The sequence below is a fragment of the Impatiens glandulifera genome, chromosome 1 (assembly GCF_907164915.1).
Source record: "Impatiens glandulifera chromosome 1, dImpGla2.1, whole genome shotgun sequence".
Classification (NCBI taxonomy): Eukaryota; Viridiplantae; Streptophyta; class Magnoliopsida; order Ericales; family Balsaminaceae; genus Impatiens; species Impatiens glandulifera.
The window spans coordinates 147,979,379-148,006,895 of NC_061862.1; the positions used below are offsets into that span (position 1 = coordinate 147,979,379).

Sequence of the window (27,517 nt, forward strand, 5' to 3'; positions counted from 1 at the left end):
AAACGAACCCAAGGCCTAGGACTCCGGTCTTAAGGTCTACTTGGTTCAACTTTTCAAAATCCAAAATTATTTTTGTAATTTTGGGATTTTAAATCATTTTTTAAAATCTAAGAAAATAAAAAAAATGCTTTTAAAATATTTTTGGGATATTTCCACAAAATAGTTCGATAAAATTTGTTTGAGATTTATGTTTAAAACCTAATATCTTTAAAAATGACTGATGTTCTTCAGGTATTTCTCCTAAGTCAACGGTATCAGCAACATGTACTAGCATTTTAAATATTATTGTTAAAATATTTTAAATAACGCACAAACGTTATGCATGCTTAGGACCGAAAGAATAATAGTAAAAAAAATGATACGATCGATTTTTAAAAACGAAATTTATAAGTAGAGACGGTTTTTAAAATGGGTACGGTGGATGAAGTGCGAATTTTTTTTTATCGAGTATCAATTAGGAAGAAGTTACAAGATCGAATTCTAACTACTAAAAATTAGCCTTGGCAAAGTGATTTAGGGATTGAACGTAAAAGTGCTCGCGATTGAGTGGAGCTCTACTGTTCGAAACTCGGCTGATTTACACGTTAGTCTTCGTTGTGGTCCCAAACAGATCAGCGAGAAGAATGCGACCAACCATTAGATCAAACTAAAACAGAATTTCTAATGATTTGTCCAACAAATTAGAAGATCAAGTTCTTTCAAATGGGGAATATGTGGGTTGTGATGTAGGGAGTCGGGGAGAGAGAAAGGTGTTGGAGTCTGGAGAAGAAACGGAAAAAGGGTTGTATGGTTTGCTTATTTGGGTTTAGGCATCTATGCTTGGGCCCTGTTTGATTTCCTGCGTTTGGGGTCTGGTGCCTTGCTGTTTGGTATGTACAAATAAAAAATCATCTGTAAAAGAAGGGCAAACAATAATTAAATAGATAAAAAAAAACATTTTTAAATCCACTAAATCTATTTAATTTATTTGTACCATTTTTATTTAAAAAATCTGCTAAATTTTAATTATAAATAGGGGTAAAATATGGTCTCTACAAAATGCCCTTTTGAACCTAATTTAAAAATTATGACTAAATTTTAAAAAACGCATGTTCAAGTTTGAAATCATATACACTATTGTCACCACATTTGTGTTATTTTATATTGTATAATTTTTTGTAGAATAATTTTTTTTTTTCAAATTATAAGTTTTAATGGTTATTTTTTTTTTTTGTAGATTATTGTTGGAGTTTTATCATTTATATATAACTATAAACTTCTAAATAGAACTAAATATTTCAATATTTCATGTCAAACATTCTCAACATTTTTGTGAGGGAAAATACCCAACGATATTACTAAAAAAAAAAAAAAAATCAAAATTACAACTTAAACATGAAATTGATTGGTTCAGGTTGTTTATTGTTTTGAATCACTCTTATGTTCAACTAATAATAATTTAGGTCATTTTATAAAATTAACAACATTGTTCTTTTATGTAAAAATAAAGAAAATTATGAATATAATTTATGTTATAAAAAGGCTATATTACACATCACCATCATTATTTTTTATATATATATTTTTTTTATATTAACGTTTATTTAATATAAGACCCTACATAACCATTTCACAATATTAAAAATTGGATTTTATACCTCAGTTAAGATATTTGGCTTTCACTTCAAGACTTGTGTTTGATTTCCCGGAACCCGTGAAATATTATATTTTGACTCATTTTATAATCATAAATAGTATATTGAGTTATCTTTGTCAAATTAAAAACACATCTTCTCTTTTAATTAAATATATAAATAAAAAAGATAATAGTCTTGGAATATTCATATGATTAGAGTTTATAAAATATGATAGTTTAGTGTCTCACAATCATAAGAGTAGATGTTGTCGACTATGAGTCTATATGATTATGATATTCAATGTCCAATTGTTGTCTAATATTTTTTTAGATTAGTATTTATGTAATATAAGATATTACAATAACAATTTAAAATCATAAAATCCGATGTCGTCCAGCGGTTAGGATATCTGGCTTTCACCCAGGGGACCCGGGTTCGATTCCCGGCATCGGAATTTTTTTCTTATTTTATTGGTATTGGAGAATAAGCTGCTTTCCCAGGGGGACCCAGGTTCGATTCCCGGCATCGGAATTTTTTCTTATTTTTATTGGTATTAGGGACCCGGGTTCGATTCTCGACATCGGAATTTTTTCTTATTTTTATTGGTATTGGAGAATAAGCTACAATGAAACTATTGCAAATTAAGAGTCTCCAACTGAAATATTTTATAAATGAGTTATATTACATTTTCTCTTGTGAGTAAATATGATCAATCATTCATCCAAAAAGACCTAATCATAACTTGAAAAAAAAAACTCTCCTTAGCGTATAACCTCCTATTGGGAGTGCCGACTTTTATTGTCGTAGAGAAAAAGAGATGTACAAATTTAGAGTTTTAGAGAGATGTTTCGCAACCACCAACTTTATTTAGAGATATGAATGTTTAAAGTAAAGAGTACATTGCAAATTTTCAACTTAGTTTTCAACTCTATATTAAAATTATGTTCCCACATAAATTGAAATTTAAATAAATAAATAAAAAAGTGGAAAAAAATTTGAGCTCTTGAATATAAAATCATTCTAATAATTTAGAACATATTTTGTAACTCAAATAAATAATGAGCAAGTAATGTTTTAACTTAACATATTTAGCACAAAGTTAAAATTTGTTTGCAACTTTAAAATTGAAATATATTGGAGTTGCAATATTCAGTCATTAATCACCTTACTAACTTTAATCAACCAATATTCAACTTTAAAACCATCTCTTTTATCCATTCATTTTAATTTCTTCTTCATCCAAATAAAAATACAAATAATTTCTATATACTCTTCATATATCATTTTCTTTATAATCAAACTATATAAATATAGTTATGTTCTCGTTTTAAACATTATCACATCTTATACAACAAATGGAGAACTTGATTCTTGATTCTGTTTAAATTTGAATCCAAACCCTAAAATAAAATTATTGAGCATTAGTAGTCATATACTCCTTAAATCGCATCAATTGGTTATTCTAATACTAGGTATCATGTCAATTTCTCTGATGGATGTATTCTTTTGAGAAGTATGTACTTCTATATATATCTTAAAATTTTTATTTGTAATAGTAATATTTTTGATTAATATATACATGTCAATGTTGAACTATTCATTGGTTTGAAAAATGTAAAACAAAAGGTAACAAATAAAGTTAAAATTGAAAAATTCATTTAAATGCATATCTTCTAAAGTAAATTTCGACATTTGCTTCGTATTATTTTGAATCTAATGTGCAATGCAAATGAACACAATCACAAAGGAACAACAACCATTTCGAACCTCCAATTTATGATTTTAATTACCTTAGACGTTCTAGTGGGCGACAACTAAAAGATACTTAAATAGTCTAGAAGAGTTAGTTGATTACATACATTCTTTTAAATTGTCCTAAATTTGAAACATATTACATGTAAATTCGAATCAAGAGTTAATATGTGTGATCATAATGGTCAAATTGATGATCTCGATGATTATAACACAATGGGAGAAAGTGAATATGATGAGTTTGAAGATAGTAACATTACAGGAGAAAGTGAATATGATGATGAAGTATTCATATAAAATGATGAAGAATCGAATAACTCATCTAATGAAATGTTTTAATTGCAATTTATGAATAGACATTTAATTTATATTATGGTTGACATGTATTGTATTAACAATATGTTTTTTTTTAATAGTATTAAATTGTATTAGGTGAAGAGAATGATAGTTTTAGGTTCGCCATTTATTAGGGTTCAAGTTTGCAATATACTAAACCACCTTCTAACTTATTTTATAACTTTATGTAATATTATGTTGACAAACGAATTGTAAAATAATTTAAAAAGCATGTGATGTATATTGTTTTTATTCAAGAGCTCAAATTTTTTTTACCTTTTATGTTATTGATTTGCAAGTAATTTTACAATTTAAATTTTATTACTATGTTGCGAAATAAGTTACACATTTTTCTATATATTTAGGTTGCAAAATAAGTTACAAAATAATTACAAAATATATATATATATAAAAGTGCAATATATACAATAAATCCTCTATAATTTAATACTGACAAATTAATAACTTCAATAAAATCAATTATCTGTTCGGTCCGAACTTGAGATCAGTACAAAATTGGACCACAATCGATAAAATAATAAGATAATAATTTTTTTATATTTCAATATATATATATTGGTTTCAACAAAACTATAAATTATTAATTATTAAAAAATTCTAATATCTAAGATTGTCTAGTAAAAAATAATCTATAAGTCACTTTTTTTTACTTCAAATCTATATTAAGTTTATCTTTAAATATTCTCATTGCACTTAAGAGTTGAGCATTGTCTCTCCTATACACACATAACATTTTTTGTTGTTGATTGGCCATGGTTGATTTTTGAACAACTTTTAGTTTATGAGTCAAAATTTATGTGATATAAAAAATTAGGAAGATCCCCGTGCGATGCACACGGATAAAAATATATTGTTACAACGTTCTGCGTTCATCAAATTTGGTGTTGAATTTAAAATATAAAATGTTAGTAGTTTAGTTGGTTAAAGAGTTGTACTTGTTTTGTTAGATTGCGAGTTCAAACCATACTTATAGCATTTTTTATTTTATTTTTAACCGTTTTAAGTTTATGGGCGGGTCAATCCACAATCCGACCCAAATATCTATTTACTCTCACATATATATCCAAATTAACCACAGCTCTCGATCACCCAGCAATCCGGACATTTTCAAAATTAAGCATTATTATATATATATATTTCAATAGACAATTTATAGTGATCAATTTTTAAACATATTTAATGCACTTCGTTAGTCCTATAAACTTTTTAGTACCATAAACTAACATTTAACTTATTCAAAAATAATAAACTTAATAAATTCAATTAATTTGTGAATGTAAATGAATGTGCCTTAAAACTTATTTTTATAATTTATTTTGTATCTCTATCTAATAAATTTAAAGGTCATACGTAAACTTTTTTAAATTAATAAATTATTAATTTATCGATATAATAAAATATCGTTTAATTAATAAAATATATCGGTTTCGAACATTATTAATTTATAGACTTTATGTATAATATATTTATGTTGCTAAATTAGTTATAAAAAAAACAATTAAAATTTTATTATTTATTTTCTCTTACATAGTTAAAACAAACACTTTCAATTTTTTTCAATCGAGAAGTTACATGTCAAATATAAATAATTGTGGACAATCATTAAAATAAAAATTACATATCGAGTAGTGTAATTTTATTATGTTTAATTTATTTATTTATTTTTGTATATAAATTATTAATTTATTATTAATATTATCTGTTTTAATTTGTAAAGTTGAGAAATAGATATTATTAATTTTAACGAGGATTTGGTGGTCGGCTGTTGGCTGCAGAGACCCTTGAGCCCCATTCAAGCAGTTCTTTGCTTGTGTCATCTTTGTGAACTATTACCTCTATGAAGCACAAACAATCCTTATTTTCTCCCGTGGCTATCTCAATTGCTTCTATTAGCTCCTCCTCATATCGCACCTTCGTTGTCCAGCATTTCCCTTCACCATTATGGATCGCATCAACCAGACCACAGTAGTTCCAATTCTTTATCACATTATATGGTCCATCATGGATCTCTACTTCAATTGTGTACCCACCATTGTTTATCAAAAATATTATCGTTTTCTGTTCACATCTCAACATTGTTGAGATATCTTGTGCAGTCACTTGAAAGCTTCCATCACCTATGCAGGCAATCACACGTTTATCTCTAGCAGCTTGAGCATATCCAAGAGTTGCACCAACTGACCACCCAATCGACCCGTATTGCATCTGGAATTCATATCTGCAAAACCCAATTCTTAAGATTCATACATTGTTAAAGCCAAAGAAATTCTCATTCTAACTTACCCGCATCCTTCAGGCAACTTTAGCTTCTGGCAGTTAAACCAAGAATCACCAGTTTCAGCAATCACAGCAGTGTTAGCAGACAACATTTTCTGAATATGCTGGAACAGGACATTAACCCTCAAGGACTCATTAGCCTCACATTTAAGTGGATGTCCTTCTGGAACATAGATCCTGTTATAGTTATCATATGTTGTGCTGTTGTGTTTCAGACGCTTCCCCAGAGCTTGTAGGAAGTCTTTCATCAGTATGCATCCAAATGAAGGGCCATTCGATATCAAAACACGATCAGGATGAACTATGATAGCTTTTTCCTTCATCACAAGGAGAGAATACCCAACAGAGCTGTAATCGTTGAAAATGGGACCAGCAAAAAGATATGCATCTGCAGATTCAACCATTTCTGCACAGAATGATGTGCTAACTGCACCCCAGTAAGTTCCAATGAAGTGAGGATGGTTCTCAGGGACTAACCCTTTGGCAGACGGCATTATAGAAACCGCATAGCCAGATGCGTTAGCCAATTCCAAAAACGACTGGCTAGCCTTGGCAACTCTAAGTTTCGGACCACCCACCAAAACTGGCTTCACTGATTTGTTCAAGAACTCTGCTGCAGCTTCTACCGCAGCCTCCAGACCCATGTGGTTGCTCAATCTACACCAAAAACCCCAAATTCAAAATCAAATCGTTTCCGAAATTAAATCTACAAAACTACAATCAGTCATACCGAGGAGCTATACTAAATGGAACCGGTTCGCGGCTAAATGTTGGATGTGGTATTGCTGGCAGATTACAGCTAATGCTTATATAAACAGGCTTGCTTTCTTTCAGAGCAGTTGCTATAGCAGTATCGATTAATTCATGAGCATCCTCTAAGTTATTCACCACAGCCTAAATTAAACAAAATTCATAAACATCTCAAGAAAAATCGTTTCAGGAATAGCATAAAGGATATAAAGATCAAGAGATTACCTGGTTACAAGTCACAGTTTGAAAGCAACGAAGTTCTTGATTAAAATCGGATATCCCTATAGTGTGATGCAAAATTCTGTTTGTGCCATAATCATTTGAATTAGGGCCACCCACTATACAAATAACAGGAAGATTCTCGCTATATGCTCCAGCAATGGCGTTGATGACACTGAGACCACCAACTGTGAAAGTGACGACACAAGCACCGACGCCACGGGAACGAGCGTACCCGTCGGCGGCGTAGCCGGCGTTGAGTTCGTTACAGCAGCCGACAAGATTGAGGCCAGGCTCAGCGATTAAGTGGTCGAGGAGAGTCAAGTTGAAGTCTCCGGGAACTGAAAAGACATCATTGACGCCAATCTGAACTAGACGGCGAGCTAGGTGGTGGCCTAGCGTGGCTTCGGCTTGGTTAAAGAAGGTGCTGGGAGTTAAGTTATGGATTGTGGAGACGTTTCCGTTGTTGGGTATCGATCCGATCATGGTATCCATTGCCGGTGTAGAAAGAAGAAGATGAAGAAAGTGTGGTTTGTAGTTTAGAATATGGCTGTGAAGTAGAGTTGGAATTTATACTCAATGGCCAAACTGGGGACGGCCACAAATCAGTTAGCAAAAATGGCGGTTATCATTTGTTTTAAACCGAACCTTATTTAAAAATATGTGAATTCAAATATTATTGCAAATCAACATTAAGTATATTATTGCTCTACTTAAATCTTTAATGTGTTTTTATTAAAAATAAATAAAAATAATTGTCTAACTGTTATTTGAACTAACTTGGATCAGTTTTATAAATTATGACTTTTTTATTTTAAATTGTGTAGCAAGTATATTATCAAAATTTTAATTATTTAAGATTTTCTTATTAAATCAACAAAATTTATATTTATTTAAATTTTATCAAATTTTTCATCATATTACACACTTTTTAGTTAACAAACTAATTTCGACAAATTAAATTACGTAAATCTCAAAAATAATATTTAATTTTAAAAAATACGTTTAAAACATTTTTAATTTAAAATGTAATAAATTAATTAAAAAAATAAAAATAATACGTTAAAATAAGATAAAAAATATTTTATTCATTTAAGAATAATTGCAAATCACTCCGATTTTAATAGTTTAAGCTTTATACGGTCCAATTTAAAATTGGTATATCCTCTTATAAAAAATAATTCAAGATTCAGTTCCAAATTATCATTTAGGACAAAAATAAAAAATAAAAAATAATTTTAAAGAAAAAAAAAAGAAAGATGATTTTTAATCTTGATTTGACTATTATGTCTGTTCATATGAATTTTGATAGGAGTTAATAATATTGTTTCTTTCTAAAATAAAATTAGAAAATATTCTAACAAATATATTTTAATGCAAAAAAAAATGAAATTAATTTATGTTTGTATTTAATAAATTTTTTAAATTTAAAAAACTAAAACCAACAATAAACAAAATATTATCCTAGCTACCAAAAATAAGCCCGAATTTTAAGTTGCTCCTGCTCCCTAGTTCAAAAATGTGAAATTACTTTTGTTTTCTGCCATAAGTTCAGTTTAAAAATAAAAAAAAGTATATATTATTTTTTAGTAAGATTTGAACGTAGGATCATATTTTGTTTAAATATATAATAAATTTAACTAATTATTTTAAGTTTTTATTAAATAGTTGCGCAAGCTCGATGGTTTTTTGGGTTTAGGGTTTACCTATTGTTGGCCCTGGACTTACTTATTGTTGGCTCTGCTATCAATTATAAAGAAAATATAATTGAAATGAGAGATAACTAGTTATGATTAAATAGGATAAAAATTTGTAAATTTTGGTAAAGAGTTGATTATCAATTAATCAATTTTGCTCATAAAATCTTATTCATTAATTGTTTTTAACAATTATACTCTTTTTCTCACCAAATAATAATAATAATTAATTAATGTATTCCTCTCCACTCTTTATATTTTAAAAAGTGAATATTTTGAATAAATTTATATAATAGATTTAAAAAAAAAATTAAAGTAAAATGTATTTTAATATTTAGATTAATTAATTGATGATTATTAAATTATGATAGTGTTTATACCTACAAAAGTGCCTAAGTGAAAATAGTCATCTAAGATATCAAAAGTCACATGTTTGATTTTTAAAATAATATCTAAAAAATTATTTAAACAATTTATATCAAACAAACCTTCAGAACACACGAGAATTATAAAGATGAAAAACTTGAAAATAATGTACTGTAATATATTAAAAATATCAATTTTATGGTATCCCGAAAAAAAATAAGGTATGCTATCAATATCCAAATTATTTGTACGGTAAAGGTATGAAATTTTTAAAATTTTGATATATCGAGATATACTGAAATATCGAAATATTAGTTATAAATTAATATATATAGTACTTATAAGGAAATAAATAAATGTAATATTAATATAATTATAGAAACATATTTATTTTAAATCAAATCAAAATATAATTATATGTCATCTTTTGACGATAAAAATGAAAAAAAAATCAACCAAACTTTCAATCTCTTGGAGCGGTGGAAATGAGTGAAACTAAGTATCCAATTCTTTCAATTATTCTCAATGATATTTTTGCAATCTCATCCTCAACGGCTAGTGAGTATGCTTTTAGCTTGGCTAAAAGGATAGTTGATATTTTTAGAAGAAATTTGAGTCTTAAATGGTGGAGGTAGTGTGCACAAATGATTGACTAAAAGAAGATGAATTCAACTTAGGAAAAGATCTTACATGTGATGAACTTGAATTATTCAATGAAAATGAACAAATTAAAAAGAGTGATAATTTTTTTATTAATTAAGTCTAAATTAACTAATATTTATTATTATTATCTAACATAAATTATTCTATCATTTATATAAAAAAAAATGCAAATACAAAAACGATTGAAGAGCGTTTTGAATCTCCCTCTCTCGTATCTATTTTAATCTAACTTAAAGACTATACTTATGTTTATTCTTGATAATTTTAATTTTATAACTAAATTTAATTTTTAACATTTTCTAGTGTTTAAAAATGTTGGATTTTAAAAATAATATTTTATTTTATGATTGTAACCCCGAGAAAAACTCTTTGGGCCCGGAGAAGCTCAAGGTTTGAGGATTTCAAGCTTGGTTTACGTGACAGAGATCTTTTTTAAATAAAATATTATTTTAAAAGATTTTAAATAATTTTGATAACTTTTGAAATTAATTATAAAAATAATTAATATGGTGTTAAAGTTTAAATAACCTTTAGATTTGTCATTGACTCATTATCAAACTATTTATTTTTTAAAATCTGGGTATAAATTAATTAAAAATAATTAATTTAAAAGATTATTTATTTGAAACAGAGTCGCTAATTAGTATTTTTGAAAATTAATTAAATGTGTACGTGTACAAACATATTTTTCAATAGAGATTCGTTTTAGTTCGAAGTTTGATAATACTCGGGACCTGTTTTAAAAACGGTCTCTACTTTATAAAGTCTTGCCTTTTGAAAACCAGTTGTATAACGTTTTATATAACAAATTATTCTTCTGGTCCTAGACATGCATAGATTTTTACGTATTTAAATAATTGTAACAACAATTATTTAAATGCATGTACATATGGGTGATGATGACTAGGGATGAAAATACTTGAAAAACGTTAGTTTAAAAGGCATTATGGTTTAAAAATAAATCTTAAACAAACCTTTGTCAAAATATTTTTCTATACAAATATCCCAAATATATTTTGAAATCATTTTCTAATTTTTCAGATTTTTAGAAAATGGTTTGGGGTTCCAAAATTACAAAAATAATTTTGGAATTTGAAAATTTAGAACTAAATAGGCCTTAGGACCGGTGTCCTAGGTCCTAGGTTCGTTTTTGTCAATCGAGACTAAAAAGCCCTCGATCTTGGTCGAGAATCCCTCAATCCAGGTTTAGGATCCTTAGTCGGAGTGTTAAGGCCTCTTAGTCCTTGCCTAGATTTCTCGATCGGACGTCTTAGTCTTAGGTTCGGGAGTTCTCGGTCGGGTGCGAGACTCCTCGATCATAGGGTTGACTTCTCAGTCGGACATTTCAGTCCTAGGTGGAATTCATCGGTCATGAGTGCGAGACTTCTTGGTCGGACACCTTGGTCTTAATTGGAAGTCATTGGTCCTTGGTTTGGGAGTTCTCATTCGGGTGCGAGACTCTTCGGTCTTAGGTCTAAATTCTCGGTCCTAGATGAAGAACATCAGTTGGGCCTCTCGGTCCTAACTAAAAAGCATCGGTCGGACCTCTTGATCCTGGCTAAAATTTATCGATCGGACGTCTCGATCCTGACCAAAGATCATCGATCGAATTTCTCGGTCCTGGTCGGACTTGTTGGTTCTCAAGAACATAAAAATTACAGGTTTTGTAATTTTGATGGAGGCTTTAATCCTTTTATCATATGGCTTGGGTTGATTCACAAAGCTCTCAAAACATTAGAACATCATCCAAGGTACCATTCGACTAAAGTGATGATTAATTTGTTCAAAAGAGTTTATAGCCAAAAATTGGGTTTTTTATTTTAAAATTGTAATGAAGTGTAAGGAGTCTTCCAATACCTTCCTTATCCTTCATATGATTGATTGGTACCAAAACATGAACACTAGTTGTTTATTTAGACCAATTCATGAACTTAAAATTTTATTTATTTGAAAATTTTGATTTTGATCAAACATGATCTGAATGGATTAAACATGATCCAAATATTTGTCGCACGTCATTAGAAACATGTTGGGAAGCTTTTTAAGCTGATATTATTGATGATTAGCCCAAGAACAAAAAAACCCATTTTTCAATTTTTCCAAATTCAAATTTGGGTTTTTTGTTTAAGTTCGATTATTCGATATCTTGTCTTTCACATAAATCTCATAAATGATCCTGGAATTGTTTTCATATCACCAGATATCATACATGCTTATGAAAAATAAAATATTAAAATATTAATTTTAAACTTGAAGTATGAATTAAAGGGTAATTGGAAGCATACCAAGTGTTCAGAACACTCTTTAGACATTAAGGAAGCTTTTTGGATGCATGAATCCAAGCTTTAAGATCTTATACGAAGTTTTTGAAAAAATCTAAAAGCTTGAGCTTTATTGTGGATTTTTTGTAAATTCCGATTTGAGGCTTGATATCTTATCTCTTGAGTTCCATCTTTGAAAAATCAAATATGGCTATTGTTTTTATCCTTCCGGCGATCGCGACAAAGACAACGACGGTAGGAGAAACGACGTCGTTTCGGGTGTTATAAGCATGAAAATTTGACTTACCCTATTTTCAAATAATATTATTATTTTTAATAATATTAAAATAATATTTTGAATTTTTATATTCAAAATAACTCAAAAAAAATTAAAACATAATTAAGGGCTAATTGTTGTGATAATTAAACTCTAATTAAGAAAATTATTCAAAATTCCAAAAATAATTTGAGAATAAAATATTGTATTTATTTTACTCAAACTAAACCAAAGAAAGGGTAAAAAATATTTAATTGTGATTTAATCATGAATTATGTTTAATTTATAACTTAAAACAATGAAATAAAATACCCCAAAATTTCTAAAATTACCCAAAAAATAAAATATGATCATAACTTTTATTATGATTCTAGAAAAAAAATTGTGAAATTTTTAGTGAAGAAAATACATAAAAAATTGAATTAAAATCGATATTTAATAACCTTTTTAATACAAATAAGTAGGATCTTGGACCATCAGATGAGCGCCTAGGCTTCATCCAACAGCCTAAACACTCCCACGCAGCCAGCTAGAATGGATCAAGTACGCGCATGCCACACTTGATCAAATAATGGGATTGACAAACCCCATTAGTCAAATGATGTGATCGTAGACGGAACTCTAATGGAACCCGACGTTCCGTTACCCGAAACGGCGTCATTTCACTCATCGTCTCCAATCGAATGCAGTGGTCGTCGGAATCGCGATCGTCGTCGGTGCGTTTTTTCCTCTATAGGCGATCAAATCCGCTGATTTTTTCGGCCACGTGCTCCCCTCGTCTTCGCCTATGAAGCCCCCTTATCCTCCAGCCTTATCATGTCCTAGATAAGGCTGTCGGTGAGCTAGATAAAACTTTAAAGATAAGTTCACCGGAGGGTAATTTAGACTGAATTATCTTTCCTCAACCGACCTATCCCTGCTATAAATACTCCACCATTGTCTGTAGACCAAATCATCGAAGAATAGCAAAAAATTACACAGTATAATGATCTGAATCAATGTTTTGAAGGTTAACCAAGAACTGGTTTTTGTCAAAACCTTCTCCGGTCACCACAACTTCGATCCAGGATTTTAGATGGCTTCCAACACCTCCTAGGAGTATTCTCCAAGTATTGGTATGAATCCAGAAACTCTGTATTTCATTTTGTAATAAAAAAATTTGTTCAAATTTTCATACTCTTATCGGGTTTGATTGGGTTTGATCTGTTTTTAAGCTTGATTATGTGATTTCTTTGTTTAGAATCATTATATATATCATGTATGAACTTTTTGCTGAAAGAGATCATATCAAATAAACCTAAATCAAGAATTACGTAAATTTGAGTTTGAAAACTGGATTTTTTTTTTAAAAATCTTGGTTTTAATATGGATTTTTTTTTTATCTAGTTAGTTGCTATACATATTTGTTAACATGTTAGGATGAATTCCAAGCAATTGTAACAACATTTTGATCATGTTAGATCAAACTGAAATTTTTACAAATTAAGTTCAAAATTGGACTTTTAAAAGTTTTGTGTTCTTGGTTTTAATTTGAATTTGTTTGCTCCAATTAGTTGTTATACATATTTGTTAACATGTTAGAATGATTTCCAAGCAACTGTTTTATCGATTTGATCATGTTTGATCAAATTGTGTTTTTGGAAAATTTGGATTTTGATTCAATTTTCAAAATTTGTTTTAATGTTTGAATAATATTCTTGTTTTGGTTAAGTTCAACTATATTTATCATTTCAAAGCTAATGGAACAAAATCATATCATGAAATGTCCTAATTTAAAAAAAAAAATCCCAAATTTTGACTTAAAAATGGTATTTTGAAATCGATCTTTTTAAAGATCATGAAATCGTTATTTATGTTAGAGTTTTTGTTCTTCATGATCATATGAACTAAATGTAGCTTATAATATAAGTCATGATTTCATTATTTGAATCAAAAGTTATAGCTTTATGAAATTTTGACCAAATCAAGAACACCTCGTTCCTACATCCGACCGAGGATCTTAGTCGACGACAGATGAGTCTAACTGAGGAACTTAGGCAGCGAACGAGGAACCGACTAAGAAAATTGACCTGGGACCGAGAATCCCAAGACCAAATTTTCTGACCAAAGATTGGTGTTCTTCAGCTCCGATCGAGGACTAGGACCGGTGTTCTTGAGGAAGGACCGAGCCCCGGTGGTTTAAGCCTAGGACTGTGGAGTCCGACCGAGTTTTTTAACTTAGGACCGAGTCCTCCCCTTAGCCTAAAACCGATTTTTCTAACCTATGACCGAGCCTTATTTTAACCTATGACCGAGAGCCTTTATCCTAAGACCATGGACTAGGGCCGAGAACATCTACCCTAGGACAAATGATTAGGACCGAGCCTCTTAGACCTAGGACTGGTAAAACTAACCCTAACCTTAGACCTAGGACCGATAACTACCTAACCCTAGGGTCGAGCACCTAGACTTGTAGACTTGACCTGGGACTGAGCCTCCCAAGTTTGCGACCGAGCTGTCTGAGTTTGGGTCTGAGCCTCCCAAGCCTAGAACCGAGCTCTTTGATCCCTTGACCCATATAACTCGAGCCCTAGTCTAGACCACCACGGTCTTGACAAAGCCCGACCGAGCCTAGATCGGCAAAACAAAACCCAGACCTTAGGACTCCAGTCCTAAGGCATGTTTGGTTCCACTTTTTCAAATCCAAAATTATTTTTGTAATTTTGGAGCCTAAACCCATTTTCAAATAATCTTGAAAGGTTAAAAAATGATATTTATATATTTTCGAGACATTTCCTAAACCAATATTTTGGATAAGGCCCCATTTGGAATTTATTTTTAAATTCTAACATTTTTCTCTATATTTTAGGTTTTGTTAAATCTAAATACTAGCGCAACCAGTACACACCCCTTTTTAAATAATTTTGTACAATTATTTATGATCTAACATCATCCTTGTTTAGGACCCTTGAACTACTAATTAAAGGTAATGAATGTTATAAATGGATTTATAATACCCAGACGTTGTTTATTTTAGAAGAATTTTTGAAACCCTTCATTAGGCGGGCGCGAAGGACATAGCGCGAAAGCCTTTTTCCAAGCGTAAACAGACAACGAACCACCCTTTTCAGAAACGCTTGTATAAATACGTTTATACACGTATCATTTTATGGGTTTTCATAAAATCACTTGGCGACTCTGATTTTCAATTAAATAATCTTTTAAATTAGTTAAGTTTAATTGATTTAAATTGAGTTATGGTTAAATTGTTATTTAGCTCCTATATTATTAAAATTTGAACAAATGATTAATTATTTTTACATAATTAATATCTTACCATTTCAGGTATTTTCAAAATCTTTTAAAAACTAAATGTTTCATTTTAAAAGATGTCTAGCACGCAAACCAAGGTTGAAACGCATCGGACCTCGAGCCACCCTACAGCCCGTGGTCTTCCCCCATATTGTCATGTGTCCACCTCATTGTGGCGCGTGCTAAGTTATGAGTTCGGTATCGAGATCGTGAGTTGTGGGGGTTACATGCGTATTTGGCGAACACAGAGTGTTCTGTTAGCGCTCTGTTGCGTTTTATCCGCGATCGAGTGCTCTGTTGTGTTTTAGTTAACAGGGAGTTAACTGATCTGGTGCGGCGTGGGCGCGCATTCTTTCTGTTGCAATGGGCGACGCGGGCTGCTCTCAAGCATTGGATGAATATTCAACGCTCATTAGATGGATGCGGTTTCAGTTGTAGCCATTCTCCCAAATTCCGGCTACACTTGAATGCAATTTTATTTTTTATTTAAAACCTTAAGGGTTCGTTTGAAATTGATTTTCCTTTCACCCTTTTGGCTTTATTTTTAAATCATTAAAACACACAAAATATTTAAAATAAATATGACAAATATTTTGCCAATTTATTTTATCTTTTTATATTTTTGGGTTAAATAAATAATTTTTAGGGATAAATGGGTACCACATTTTATCCTAAAATATTTATTTTATTCTCTTTGATATTTCTAAAATTATTTTGTGATAAAATGAGTACAACATTTATCCCAAATAACTTTATTTATTTTATTTGGTCATTATCCTTAATTATTTAGGTTTTAATTATCATAATAATTATACTAATTAATTCTTTTTAATTAGGCTTTGGACTTGGGGTTAATTATTTTGATTTTTTTATTTAAAAATAATCAAAATAATTATTTTAAAATTTATAAATTGGGTAGGTAGTTTTTTAGTGCTTAAAATGATAAATATCTTTAATTTTTTAATTTGTATAATGTTTATGCAGTAACTATATTAAATTAATTTTTTTGTTTAAATTATTATGTTTTTTTAGGTATGAAAAGTATAATACTGATACTGTACCGAAATTAAAATATACTGAAATTAAGGTAAGATAAATATATAAATTTTTCTATATCGAAATATTCGGTAAAGTATAAAATATGAATAAAAAATTAAGATATATCGTACAGACACACCCTTAAAAAATTTAGTGTCTAGTCGAGAGAGTGAGAGTCGGGTCTAAAATATTCCAGTACCATTTAAAAAAAAAATACAAAATGAAATAATTTTTTATATAAAGTTAGTGGATCATTTGTAAAAAAAAGAACAATAAAATAAAAGTAAGCTTTATTGGGAGTTTAATTATTATTGTTTGTTATATACATATATAGATTAGTTATAATATTCATTTATTAGAATTCAAATAAAAATACAAAAATAAAAAGAATATAATTCATAGGAGATCATTGCAAAACGTTACTTGACTACTATTTGCCACTTGTAGTTAGTTAACTGTCTTTTTATTCAACTTCTAGATAATTAATGAGTCTTTTATAATATATATATATATATATATATATATATATATATATATATATAATGTTATTTTAGTTTGTTAAATACTTTTTAATTTTGTAAGAATTATGGCTCCATTTCTTACTGTGACTTTATTGTAAAGTGTTTTTTAAATATATTTTTATATTTAAAATTAGAATTGACATATATTATAATATTTGATACTGAGTTATGAAATTCAATTAAAAGATAAAAATATTAGTTTGCCTACTCTTTCTCACAAACAAATGAGTAAATTAATAGTGAGAATTTGACAAGTTAAATGCTCGATGACAATTCCATCGTTATGGAGAACGACCTCGTATCGTCATTTACTAATGATGGATTGATTATTCATTAAAATATTTTAGAAAGTGGTAGAGAAAATCAATAAAGAATGACCCTAGAATTATAAAATTGAAGTAAAATACAAATGTAGAAAAATTATAATTGCTTTTTAATTATGATTTTTCAAGGTTGGAATACTTCATTTAAATTTACAAAGCTAGTTTGATTCTAGTTTTTGTTTATAAAAAAAATCTTCTATAACTTTAATATAGTTTTAAATATTCAATTATTTAATTAATAAAACTTCAAATTTAAATATCAATTTTTTTTCAATAATTCAATTCAAATAATCTAAATAACCTACAATTTTTTTATATCTATAAAAGTATGTGTAGAAAAAATCAAATAATCCCCATCAAAGCTCCTAGATCAAAATAAATAATAAATATTTATTAAAAAAATTTAAAAATAATATTTTGGTTTTTATTTCAATGGGAGCAATTAAATTTATATATATATATATATATATATATATATATATATATATTCAAATCTCCTATATCAAAATAAATAATAAATATTTATTAAAAACATTTAAAAATAATATTTTGGTTTTTATTTCACTGGAAGCAATTAAATTTATATATATATATATATATAAAATAAAAATTACTTGAGTACAACAAAAATATAACATAAAAAATAAAAATCTAAAAATAATTAAATATAAATTAATTCTATTAAAAGCAATGAAGTCCTGAACGAATTATTGGAAATTTCCAATCTAATTTCCGATATCTTATCCAAAATTAAATTATCGGATATTAACATTATAAATAATCATTAAAAATCTACACTAATTATTAAATATTTTTTATTTTTTCAACTAAATAATTTTTTTAGAATAAAAATTTATTCTCAAGACTCCCTCTTTACTTATCTTTATCTAAATTATCGAATAACATGTCAGTCAAATTTTATAAAATACTTTAAATATTTGTTACAACATAGCAATATAAAAGAAATTAAGTTATTTTTATATTTTCTTAATACATATTATTCGCAATAATAATGTCATTTCTATATGTATATGATCATCAATTAATAAGAATAGTGGTTTTTTATATATATTAGTTTTATGGTTTGTTTCACATAACACATTTTAAATATTTATATTCTCATTTAAGAAGTTTTTATTTAAAAATTGAATTTTTTATCTATTTAAAAATATTTTCTAACATGTTATATTTTTCAATTGATTAAGATATATAAAAAAAAATATATATATATATATATATATATATATATATATATATATATATATATATATATACTTTTAAATTGATTCAATTGAATACACGTTAGGTAGAAAACAAAGTAGCTGTTGGTTTTGTCAAGTAGTTTTAAATCAACCACATGATTCATAACTCAAGATTCCTTTTGTTTAAGTAAACAAATTGGACTCCTTGTTAAAGTAAAAAAATCGAACTTTTAATTTACAAGTGTATCCGACAATAAAATTTGAAACGTTAATAAGATTAAAAATAATATATATATATATAAGTTTTGAATTTATAACTGAACAGTATAAATATCACACTTAAATTAATAAAATTTTATATTTTAAAATTAACCTAAAATATGATAAACGTGTGACAAATAAATTTATATAATTTACTTTTTTTTATTAATTTTGTAATCTAGATATAAATATGTACAGATATATAGAAATACAGTTTTCTCAATTCATTGAGTATTTTAACCGAATTTATTCTCAAAATGACATAATTTTTGTTTAACTTTTCCAACTAACATATTTTCTTCGTTCATCTCGAAATTAATATACTTTTCTGTTCAAATTTAATTTTTTTAATTAATTAATTAATTTAAATTTAAACTCATTATATATATATATATTTAAATTATTGTTTTTTTATAAATTTGATATATATATATATTTAAATTATTATTTTTATAAATTCAATTATTTATATTTGATATATATTTTAAATTATTATTTTTATAAATTATAAATTTAATTGTTTATATTTTGTTTATCCATCTCAGTTCGAATACACTGGTTTTAACTTTGTTAGTTTATTCTTTCTATATTTTTTTTATTGTGAACAAGATTACTATATTTCTCCCAATCATGTATTATTGAGAAGTCTAATATGATTCATTTGGATGTGAAAAGACAATAAAATAAAAAATTAATCATAATATTCATAATAAATTTATTAAGAATAAACAACACAATAAAATGTGAGACTAAAATATTCATAATAAAAAATTGTATTGAGTAAATGTTTATAAAAAAAATATAATTTAAATATATTGTTATGGCGACAGAGAATGTTTTTTTTTTTTGGAAAATCGGTAGAAGTAATCGGTGAAGTTATTAGTTTTTTTGAGCATCATTGAAATTGTTAACGCTAGATTTTATGTTAGACTTGTTTGTTAATAAACATTTTTTTCTTATCTTTTTATTATTATTTCTCAAATAATTAATATAACTATGTTTTCACTTTGTTTGATAACTCTTGAACGATTATATTTTTTAACGTTTTTTTTACTATGTTTAAACAATTATTAATTATATAATACTTAATGAAAAAAAAAAGAATTGTATAAATTAATAATTGAAATATAAATATATATATATATATATATAAATAATCAAATTTATAAAAAATATAATTTAAAACATAATAATCTAATTTATATAAATAATAATTTAAATATAAATATATACCAAATTTATAAAATTAATAATATATATATATTTAATAACGAGTTTAAATGTAATATAATAATTAATTAAAATAAAAAATAAAAACTGAGTTTTAAGTTTGAATAGTAAAGTTGGGAACTAGGTCAGTTGGGAATTAGTTCTTTGTAATCACAACTTATAATCCGTTTTATTAGAATAAACGGATCGAATTGTTATTCTTAAACAAACTAAGTTTCATCAATCATTCAAAATTAATTATATAATTCACCACTTTATTTCAGTTGTAAAAATTATGAATTTGATATTCTTTTTAACTTAAGAAGTTAGTTAGATTTTATATTTTATATTTTATTTTATACTTACAAACAACCTAATATTTAGGGGTGATCATTCAAATCAGTTTCAGGTTGGCGGGTTCGGATAAGTAGGTTAACAGGTTGAAAGATATTAACATGAACCTAACATGTTTAGTAATTAATGTCAAAATCTCTAACAGAAACCTGATTTATTTATTTGTGATTAACCTGATTAGTTTAACTCAATTCGAACTAACTCGATATAATTAATTCACACATTTCTATTTCAAATTAACATGACATTAATACGAAATAAAAATGAAACTAAATTACATATCTGTTTATAAATAAATTCTAAAAAAATTAGCGAGTGAGTAAAAAAAATAAAAAATAAAATTATCAATAGATTATTGGATCTAATTTTAGTCATTTCAGATCAACACAATTTTAACATGTTTATTAATTGGGTTAAACATATAACTTGATTTTGACCATAACAAATAAAATAAATGACTTTAACCTGATTTTTTTCGTTTTTTTTGTATTGTATTTTTGTGTGACGACCTAATAATATTTAGAAACAGATTACTTCTCAGTTCCGACACCTAAAAATTAAATGAGGGAGTGACATGCACAATACAAAATGATTATTAGCAGCAATAATATTAATTGTTATTAGTCATTATCATATATCATACAACAGGTAGAATATGATTTTTATTTTGCCACTTCATAAATTATTATGAACCAACTTCATTATTATTATTATTTTTTTCATTCATTTAATTAAACCGTTACTAACCTGATAACCTGATTGCGGACCGGGAGGATTTGGGTGGATTAATCATATTCGAATCCAAACCACTAATTTGAATTAATATTTTAAATTAGATTGAAATCGAATCAAGTTCAGATCAAATTAAATTCAAATTGAATTAGGATTATCTAAATTATTTAAACTATCCAAATAAAAATAATTTTTTTAATTTGTTTTTCTTTAAATTACATTCCACCTCAATATAACATATTTTTTTACTTATTTTTACGTCATTTAGTAAATAATATTTTTTTTCAAATTCAAATTTTTAATAAATAAAATTAATTATAATATTAAAAATTTAATATTATTTTTTTATATAATTAAACATATTAAATATTAAATAATAAAATAAATTAAGTAATTAGATTTTCTTAATCCAAGAGATAAACATTTGATGGACTAATCCAAACTTAATCTGAATTACACAATTTGATTAACTATTTCGGTTTAGATTAAATTTGAATTGATTTTAAATTTAATTTGAATTGAATTTAAATAATGCAGTTAATTTAAAATTATTGAATAATTTCAAGTTAACATTTACCTATATATATAAATATTTTTTAGTTTGAATTGTTCAAACCGTTCCATGTTTAAATCACAGATTGAATATATTTGTTTTTGGATTTAATACGGACAAAAAATTATATCTTTTTACTTAGACCATCTCCAACTGAAAAATACATTTTGGTGTAAATGTCATATCAAACAGTAATTATTCTCCAACTGAGAAACTCATTCTCAAACTCAAAAAAATATTCTTATAATATTATTTCTTACATCAATTTTTATAACTTTTTAATATCACCCTATTATTTTAATTTGATTATAAATTAATTATAAAATTCAATAATACACAACAAACCAAAAAAAAAAAAAAAACATTATAAAAAAATATAATATAAAATAATATTATTGAATAAAACAAAAATTATTAAAAAAAATATTATTAAATATTCTTCATTATTATAATTTTTTAATATTATTATAAAAAAAATTTAAACATTATTATAATTTTTTTGAACGTTTATGTTATATAAATAAGTTATATAAATAAATTAAAATAATAAATTATATAAATAAATTAAATAAATAAGTTTAATGTATAAAATATACCTAAACTAAGTTTAAGTGTTGAATTGAAAATGAAAAAAAAGTTTTACAATGAACAGTGCAAACGCGTTTGCAATAGGGAGAATGGGTGAAAACCCATTTTGGGTTTAAGAATAAGTGTGTTAGAGAAAAAATGACTGAAAACCTATTTTGAGTTTGAATATGGAGTACTGTTGGGAGTTGCACTTACTCCTATTTGGTGGCATACAAATAGGCTAAATTTTTCACTTTTAAATCCCTTCCATATATTTTTAAAATTATTTCTCTTTTTCAACTTTCTTTGAAATGGAATATTATTTATATATATATATATATATATATATAGTATGAATGAATTAGTAAAATTCATAAAGTTAGTTTTTATAATTTTATGATTTTATAATTTTTTGTTATTGAATGTAGTATTGACCAAACAACACAATTAAGAAAATAAAATTTTAATCTATAACAGTCTTATACCCAAACTAAATTCTAAGGTTAAAGGTGAGCATTCAAATTATCATTTATAGATAATCGACAAAAGAGACCCAACCAATTCTAAACTTAAGAGACTAACAAAAACAATAACATTAATATCTTTTAGAAAAACAAAACATACCTAAGCGTATAAGATCCCAATTCCCAACCAATTCAAACACACTTGGCAAAAGAGGAAGCTTGTCAATAGCTTAACTAAATAATTTTAAAGAACAACACAAAACCAAAAACATCAGTCACCTAAACAAAACAAAACAAAACAAAACAAAACAAAAAGGATGAACTATTACCGTAGCCAGATTTATGGATGCCCAAAAAGCTACAATTCCTGAAAATCCAAATCCTATTAGGGGGCAAGACATCTTAGGTTTATACCACTGTTCAATGAGTAAACCAAAAAGAAAAAAAAACAGGGGATATCAGAAAACAGTCATTTCCAAATTAGTGCTTCCAAATCTAAATACTTTCAATGGCAATCAATCATAAGAGATTCAGAGATTTAGAGTTAATGTTCATCAAATAGTAGTATATAGGATTCTTTGGCTGTTTTTCATGATAATGGGAAAAAATAGGGGATATCAGAAAACAGTCATTTCAAACAACAAATTTGGCCAAATCTAAATACTTTCAATGGCAATCAATCATAAAATATTTAGTGATAACTTGGTTATAACTTTCAAACTAGTGGTAAGCCTCTTAATTCAAGTATCTGTTACCATCTTGATATTCAGAGATTTAGAGTTAATGTTCATCAATTAGTATATAAGGATTCATTGGCTGTTCTTCATGATCATGAGAAAGAGATGAGCAAAAACTAAAAAGACTCACAACATTTTGCACTGTCTTAACAATAGTCAGAGAACTTTCAGAACTTTCACCAGTAGCTTTGGCAACAATGGTGACTTGATCCTTCTTCTCTGCATTCAAATTCAGATGATAACAGGAAATAAGCACTTTCTAATCACCCAATTCGAATCATTTTCCAAAACTTAATAAAGAAAAAACAAAGAGGGAGGAATTTTATCAGCAATGGAGGGCACTGTAAACTATAGAGTCTATTCATATAACCTAATATAATTGTTAAACCATCAATATATTAATTATTTTTGTAGTTAAATATACAAAATTCATTAGAACACAATCATTAGGACCTGCCAAAACAACTGATGAACTCACCATGATTCGATCAAAGCAACCCAAATAAAGAGATATCACCCAGATATTGTATAAGATGGATAATCATTAATATAAAAATACTCACATTGAATTGAATTTTAGTTCACCCTATATTTGCCACAATCAAAGTTACAGAGGAATGATATGAAATTAAGGTATCCATGGCTTTAAAAATTACCAATAAAAACTAGTAGCACAAAAAATAATGAAACACATAGAACACATCCAATTCTGTTCTTCAGAAGTAAAACAATTGACCTTAGCTAGTTCCTTCTCCCATTGCCTCCCCTTCTAGAGCCAACTATTGTCCATCCTTCCTCATCTACTTCAGGAGCCTTAGGCTCATCAACTCTAGCCCGAGGCCCAGGATTCTCTACAACCATTGCTTCCGATTCATCTTCATCTTCATCATCACCAGCAGCTTCCTGTCTAATATGAGGAAGATTGACTGTAATAGGAACATCATCTTTCAATATTTGAATTGAATTATAATTTCCCTGCAAACATTCTTCATGCATCACCATCAGTTTCTCAGCAATCTCTTCAATACTGTTGTCTTCTATCTCAGTATTGAATAATGAAATCATAGACTCATCCAGAATATCTTCCAAATCATCTATGTACAGTACTGCTTCTTTCGAATGGGTAAACCATGATAAAACTTCTGCAGCTAAATTCTGTGACTTCATAATAGAATCACCACCTCCCCAATTGTCAGAAACAGCCATCTGAAGCGCACTCCATCTCGAGAATAACAACCCAATTCCTTGTTCAAGGAAACTGGCACCCTCTGCTGATAACTGCTCTGGCTTTTCCTTACCACCTTCCATTCTAAAACCTAATCCTCTACTTGCCCTGAAATTTTGTAAGTGGAGAGTTTAACAGCAATTTACAACTGTTGTATCAACTAAGACAATAGCTTTAGAATAAAATCATCCTTTATGAACTATTATGGTTATATAACAATGTCCAGAACATAAATAAACATCCGAAAAATGAATGAATTAACAGTAAAACTTAGTCCCTGTATCAAGTAACTATCACAGTAACTGCATCTACACATCAATTCATAACTTTTTTGGCTTAAAATCGTCATCTATGGAAACAATCCATATCTTTTCTGGCTTAGAATAATCATCTAGGCAACATTCGAGTAATATAAGCATGAACGAATGATTAAGAAATTGAAATTCCATAAAATAGTTTTTAATGTGAAATAACAATAACAATGAAGAGAAATACCTAATGAAGAGAAAAACTTGAAGGTAGAGACGACTTGCAGAGATATTGAGAAGAAAGTTGAGATGAGAGGGTTACAGTGTGAGGAAAAAAAGGATTATAATTTAGGGTTTTGAGGGATGTATTAGCTGTGGGCCGACTAACAAAAAGCCCATATATAAAAGAACAGATTATAAATTTATATGTATATATATATATTAAAACATTAACTAATTTATTTTATAATTGTTGAATATTTATTTTTATAACAAATATTAATATAATAAGTATCATAAATAAAAATCAAAACTATTGAGTTATTATAGGAAATAAATAAATATATATATATATACTTTAAAAATAAGAAACAATTAATTTAAGACAGTTTTTAAAAATTTTTAAATAATTATTTCATATTTATTATGATAATTTTCAATAATTATTTTATTATTTTAAGTTTACTTTTCATCACAAATATTAATTTAATTATTTTTATATTTTAATAAAAATATAAATATAAAATTTCAAAAAATTAATTTATTAAAAGAATTAATTATATATATAATATATTTAAACATTAACATAACAAAAATAAATTATAAAAAAATTAAAAAGAATTGAAAATTTTATAAACCAAAGTAAATTATTCTTTATTATTTTTAATTTAAATATTTGTAATTATTTAATTTTTCAAATTATTTATATTTAAATTTTAAAAAATAATGTAATTATTTTTGAAAAATATTTATTAATTAATATTTTTAATTAATAATAATAACATAATATTATGTATAATAATAATTTTCAAATTATTTATATTTAATTTTAAAACATAATGTAATTATTTTTTATAATAAATATTATTAATTATTAGTTTTATTTAATAATAATAACATAATATTATATAATATATATAAATATATCATAGTTTTAAGTAATTTTATAATTATATATATATATATATTATTTATAAAATAAATTAATTAATGGATTTGAAGAGATACTAATTCTCTATTCTCAACAGATTTATTGCTTTATTTTATTAAATATAAAATATATATAATTAAAATTAATAATACATAATTAAATATTTAAAATAAAATAAAATTTAAATATTATATATTAAAATAAATACAATATTAAAATAATACACATATTTATTTAATTTTATAAATATAATATATATAATTATAATTAAACATACTCAATTAAATTATTCAAATAATTATTATATATTAAAATAAAATACAATAAAATAAAAATATAGAAAATAAAATTACTTTTACAAACATTTTATTTGAAATCAAACTTTAACCCTTTCACCATAATTATTTTTCTTCTTTATTCATCTAACAATCTATTTTTATTTATATAATATATTTTATTTTAATATTTAATTTAGGTAATATGTTATTTTAATATAATTTATTTTAATATACATATAATATATTTTATTTTAATATAAATATAATATATTTTATTTTAATATATAATATAAAATATTATTTTATTTATTTTAATTAAATATTATTAATTTTAATTATATTTATTTATATTTATAAAATAAAAATAAAAATACGGTTAATTAATAACATAGTTTTGAAAATATTTAAAATTATTATTATTTATTTAATTTGTACAGTATAAAATTTAGGTATTTTAACATGATAGTTTGAAATATTTTAAATAATAAAAATATATTTTATATTAATAATTAATATTATTAATTAAAATAAATAAATTATATTATTTAATAAAATAAAATAAATTAAATAATTGAAAAGTTTAAGAATATAAAATATTTAATTAATATAATACTAATAATTATATTTAACTATATAAATAAAATTTTGAAATACTGATTATTTATATATATTTATTATATATATATATATATATATATATATATATATATATATATTTAAACAATAAAATAAAAATAGACTTTAATACAATATTTATAATAATTATTAAAATTTTTTCTGATAAATATTAAAAATAAGTATTATATATATACAAAATAAATGTTAATATATATTTATCAGTTAAATATTTAATATATATTAAAAAATTATAAATATTAATTTATTTAACACAATAATTTTAAATTTTAAATAATTATCAATTTTTTTATTATAATAATTTATAAATATTATATTAACATCATAAATATTAATTTAAATATTCTTAATATATATATATATATATATTAATGCAAAATATTATATATAAATAATAAATATGTAATATACATAACCAATTTTAATAGTTAGAAACCTATTTATAAATAATGTGAATTTTTTTTCTTTATTCTAGATTTAGTTTTAAAATGGT

At 25.9% G+C, this 27,517-nt stretch overlaps 2 protein-coding genes and 1 non-coding gene across 6 annotated transcripts; 1 reads left to right on the forward strand and 2 right to left on the reverse strand.

Moving 5' to 3' along the window:
- Nucleotides 1-1,998: 1,998 nt before the first annotated feature.
- On the forward strand, nt 1,999-2,070 carry TRNAE-UUC. The gene has a single exon. It is a non-coding gene; the product is annotated as a tRNA-Glu (tRNA).
- A 3,394-nt stretch (nt 2,071-5,464) lies between these two features.
- Nucleotides 5,465-7,466, reverse strand: LOC124920073 (pyruvate decarboxylase 1-like). Its single transcript, XM_047460474.1, has 4 exons — nt 6,978-7,466; nt 6,733-6,896; nt 6,009-6,659; nt 5,465-5,943 (listed from the first exon to the last, which is right to left on the reverse strand). Exons 1-4 carry the CDS (start codon nt 7,464-7,466, stop codon nt 5,466-5,468), a joined length of 1,782 nt encoding a protein of 593 aa, XP_047316430.1. The 3' UTR covers nt 5,465.
- Nucleotides 7,467-22,945: 15,479 nt separating this feature from the next.
- Nucleotides 22,946-25,326, reverse strand: LOC124914442 (pre-rRNA-processing protein TSR2-like). Of its 4 annotated transcripts, XR_007096816.1 has the most exons (4): nt 25,208-25,326; nt 24,224-24,820; nt 23,618-23,706; nt 22,946-23,166 (listed from the first exon to the last, which is right to left on the reverse strand). XR_007096816.1 is itself a non-coding variant. In XM_047455012.1 (3 exons), the coding sequence occupies exon 2, from the start codon at nt 24,793-24,795 to the stop codon at nt 24,229-24,231; it is 567 nt and encodes a 188-aa protein (XP_047310968.1). In that variant the 5' UTR covers nt 24,796-24,820; nt 25,208-25,326; the 3' UTR covers nt 23,420-23,706; nt 24,224-24,228. The 4 variants fall into 4 exon arrangements, 3 of the variants coding, with proteins under 3 accessions (XP_047310968.1, XP_047310951.1, XP_047310960.1); XM_047455012.1 differs by lacking the exon at nt 22,946-23,166 and having other exon boundaries at nt 23,420-23,706; XM_047454995.1 differs by lacking the exons at nt 22,946-23,166; nt 23,618-23,706 and having other exon boundaries at nt 24,012-24,820.
- Nucleotides 25,327-27,517: the final 2,191 nt, after the last annotated feature.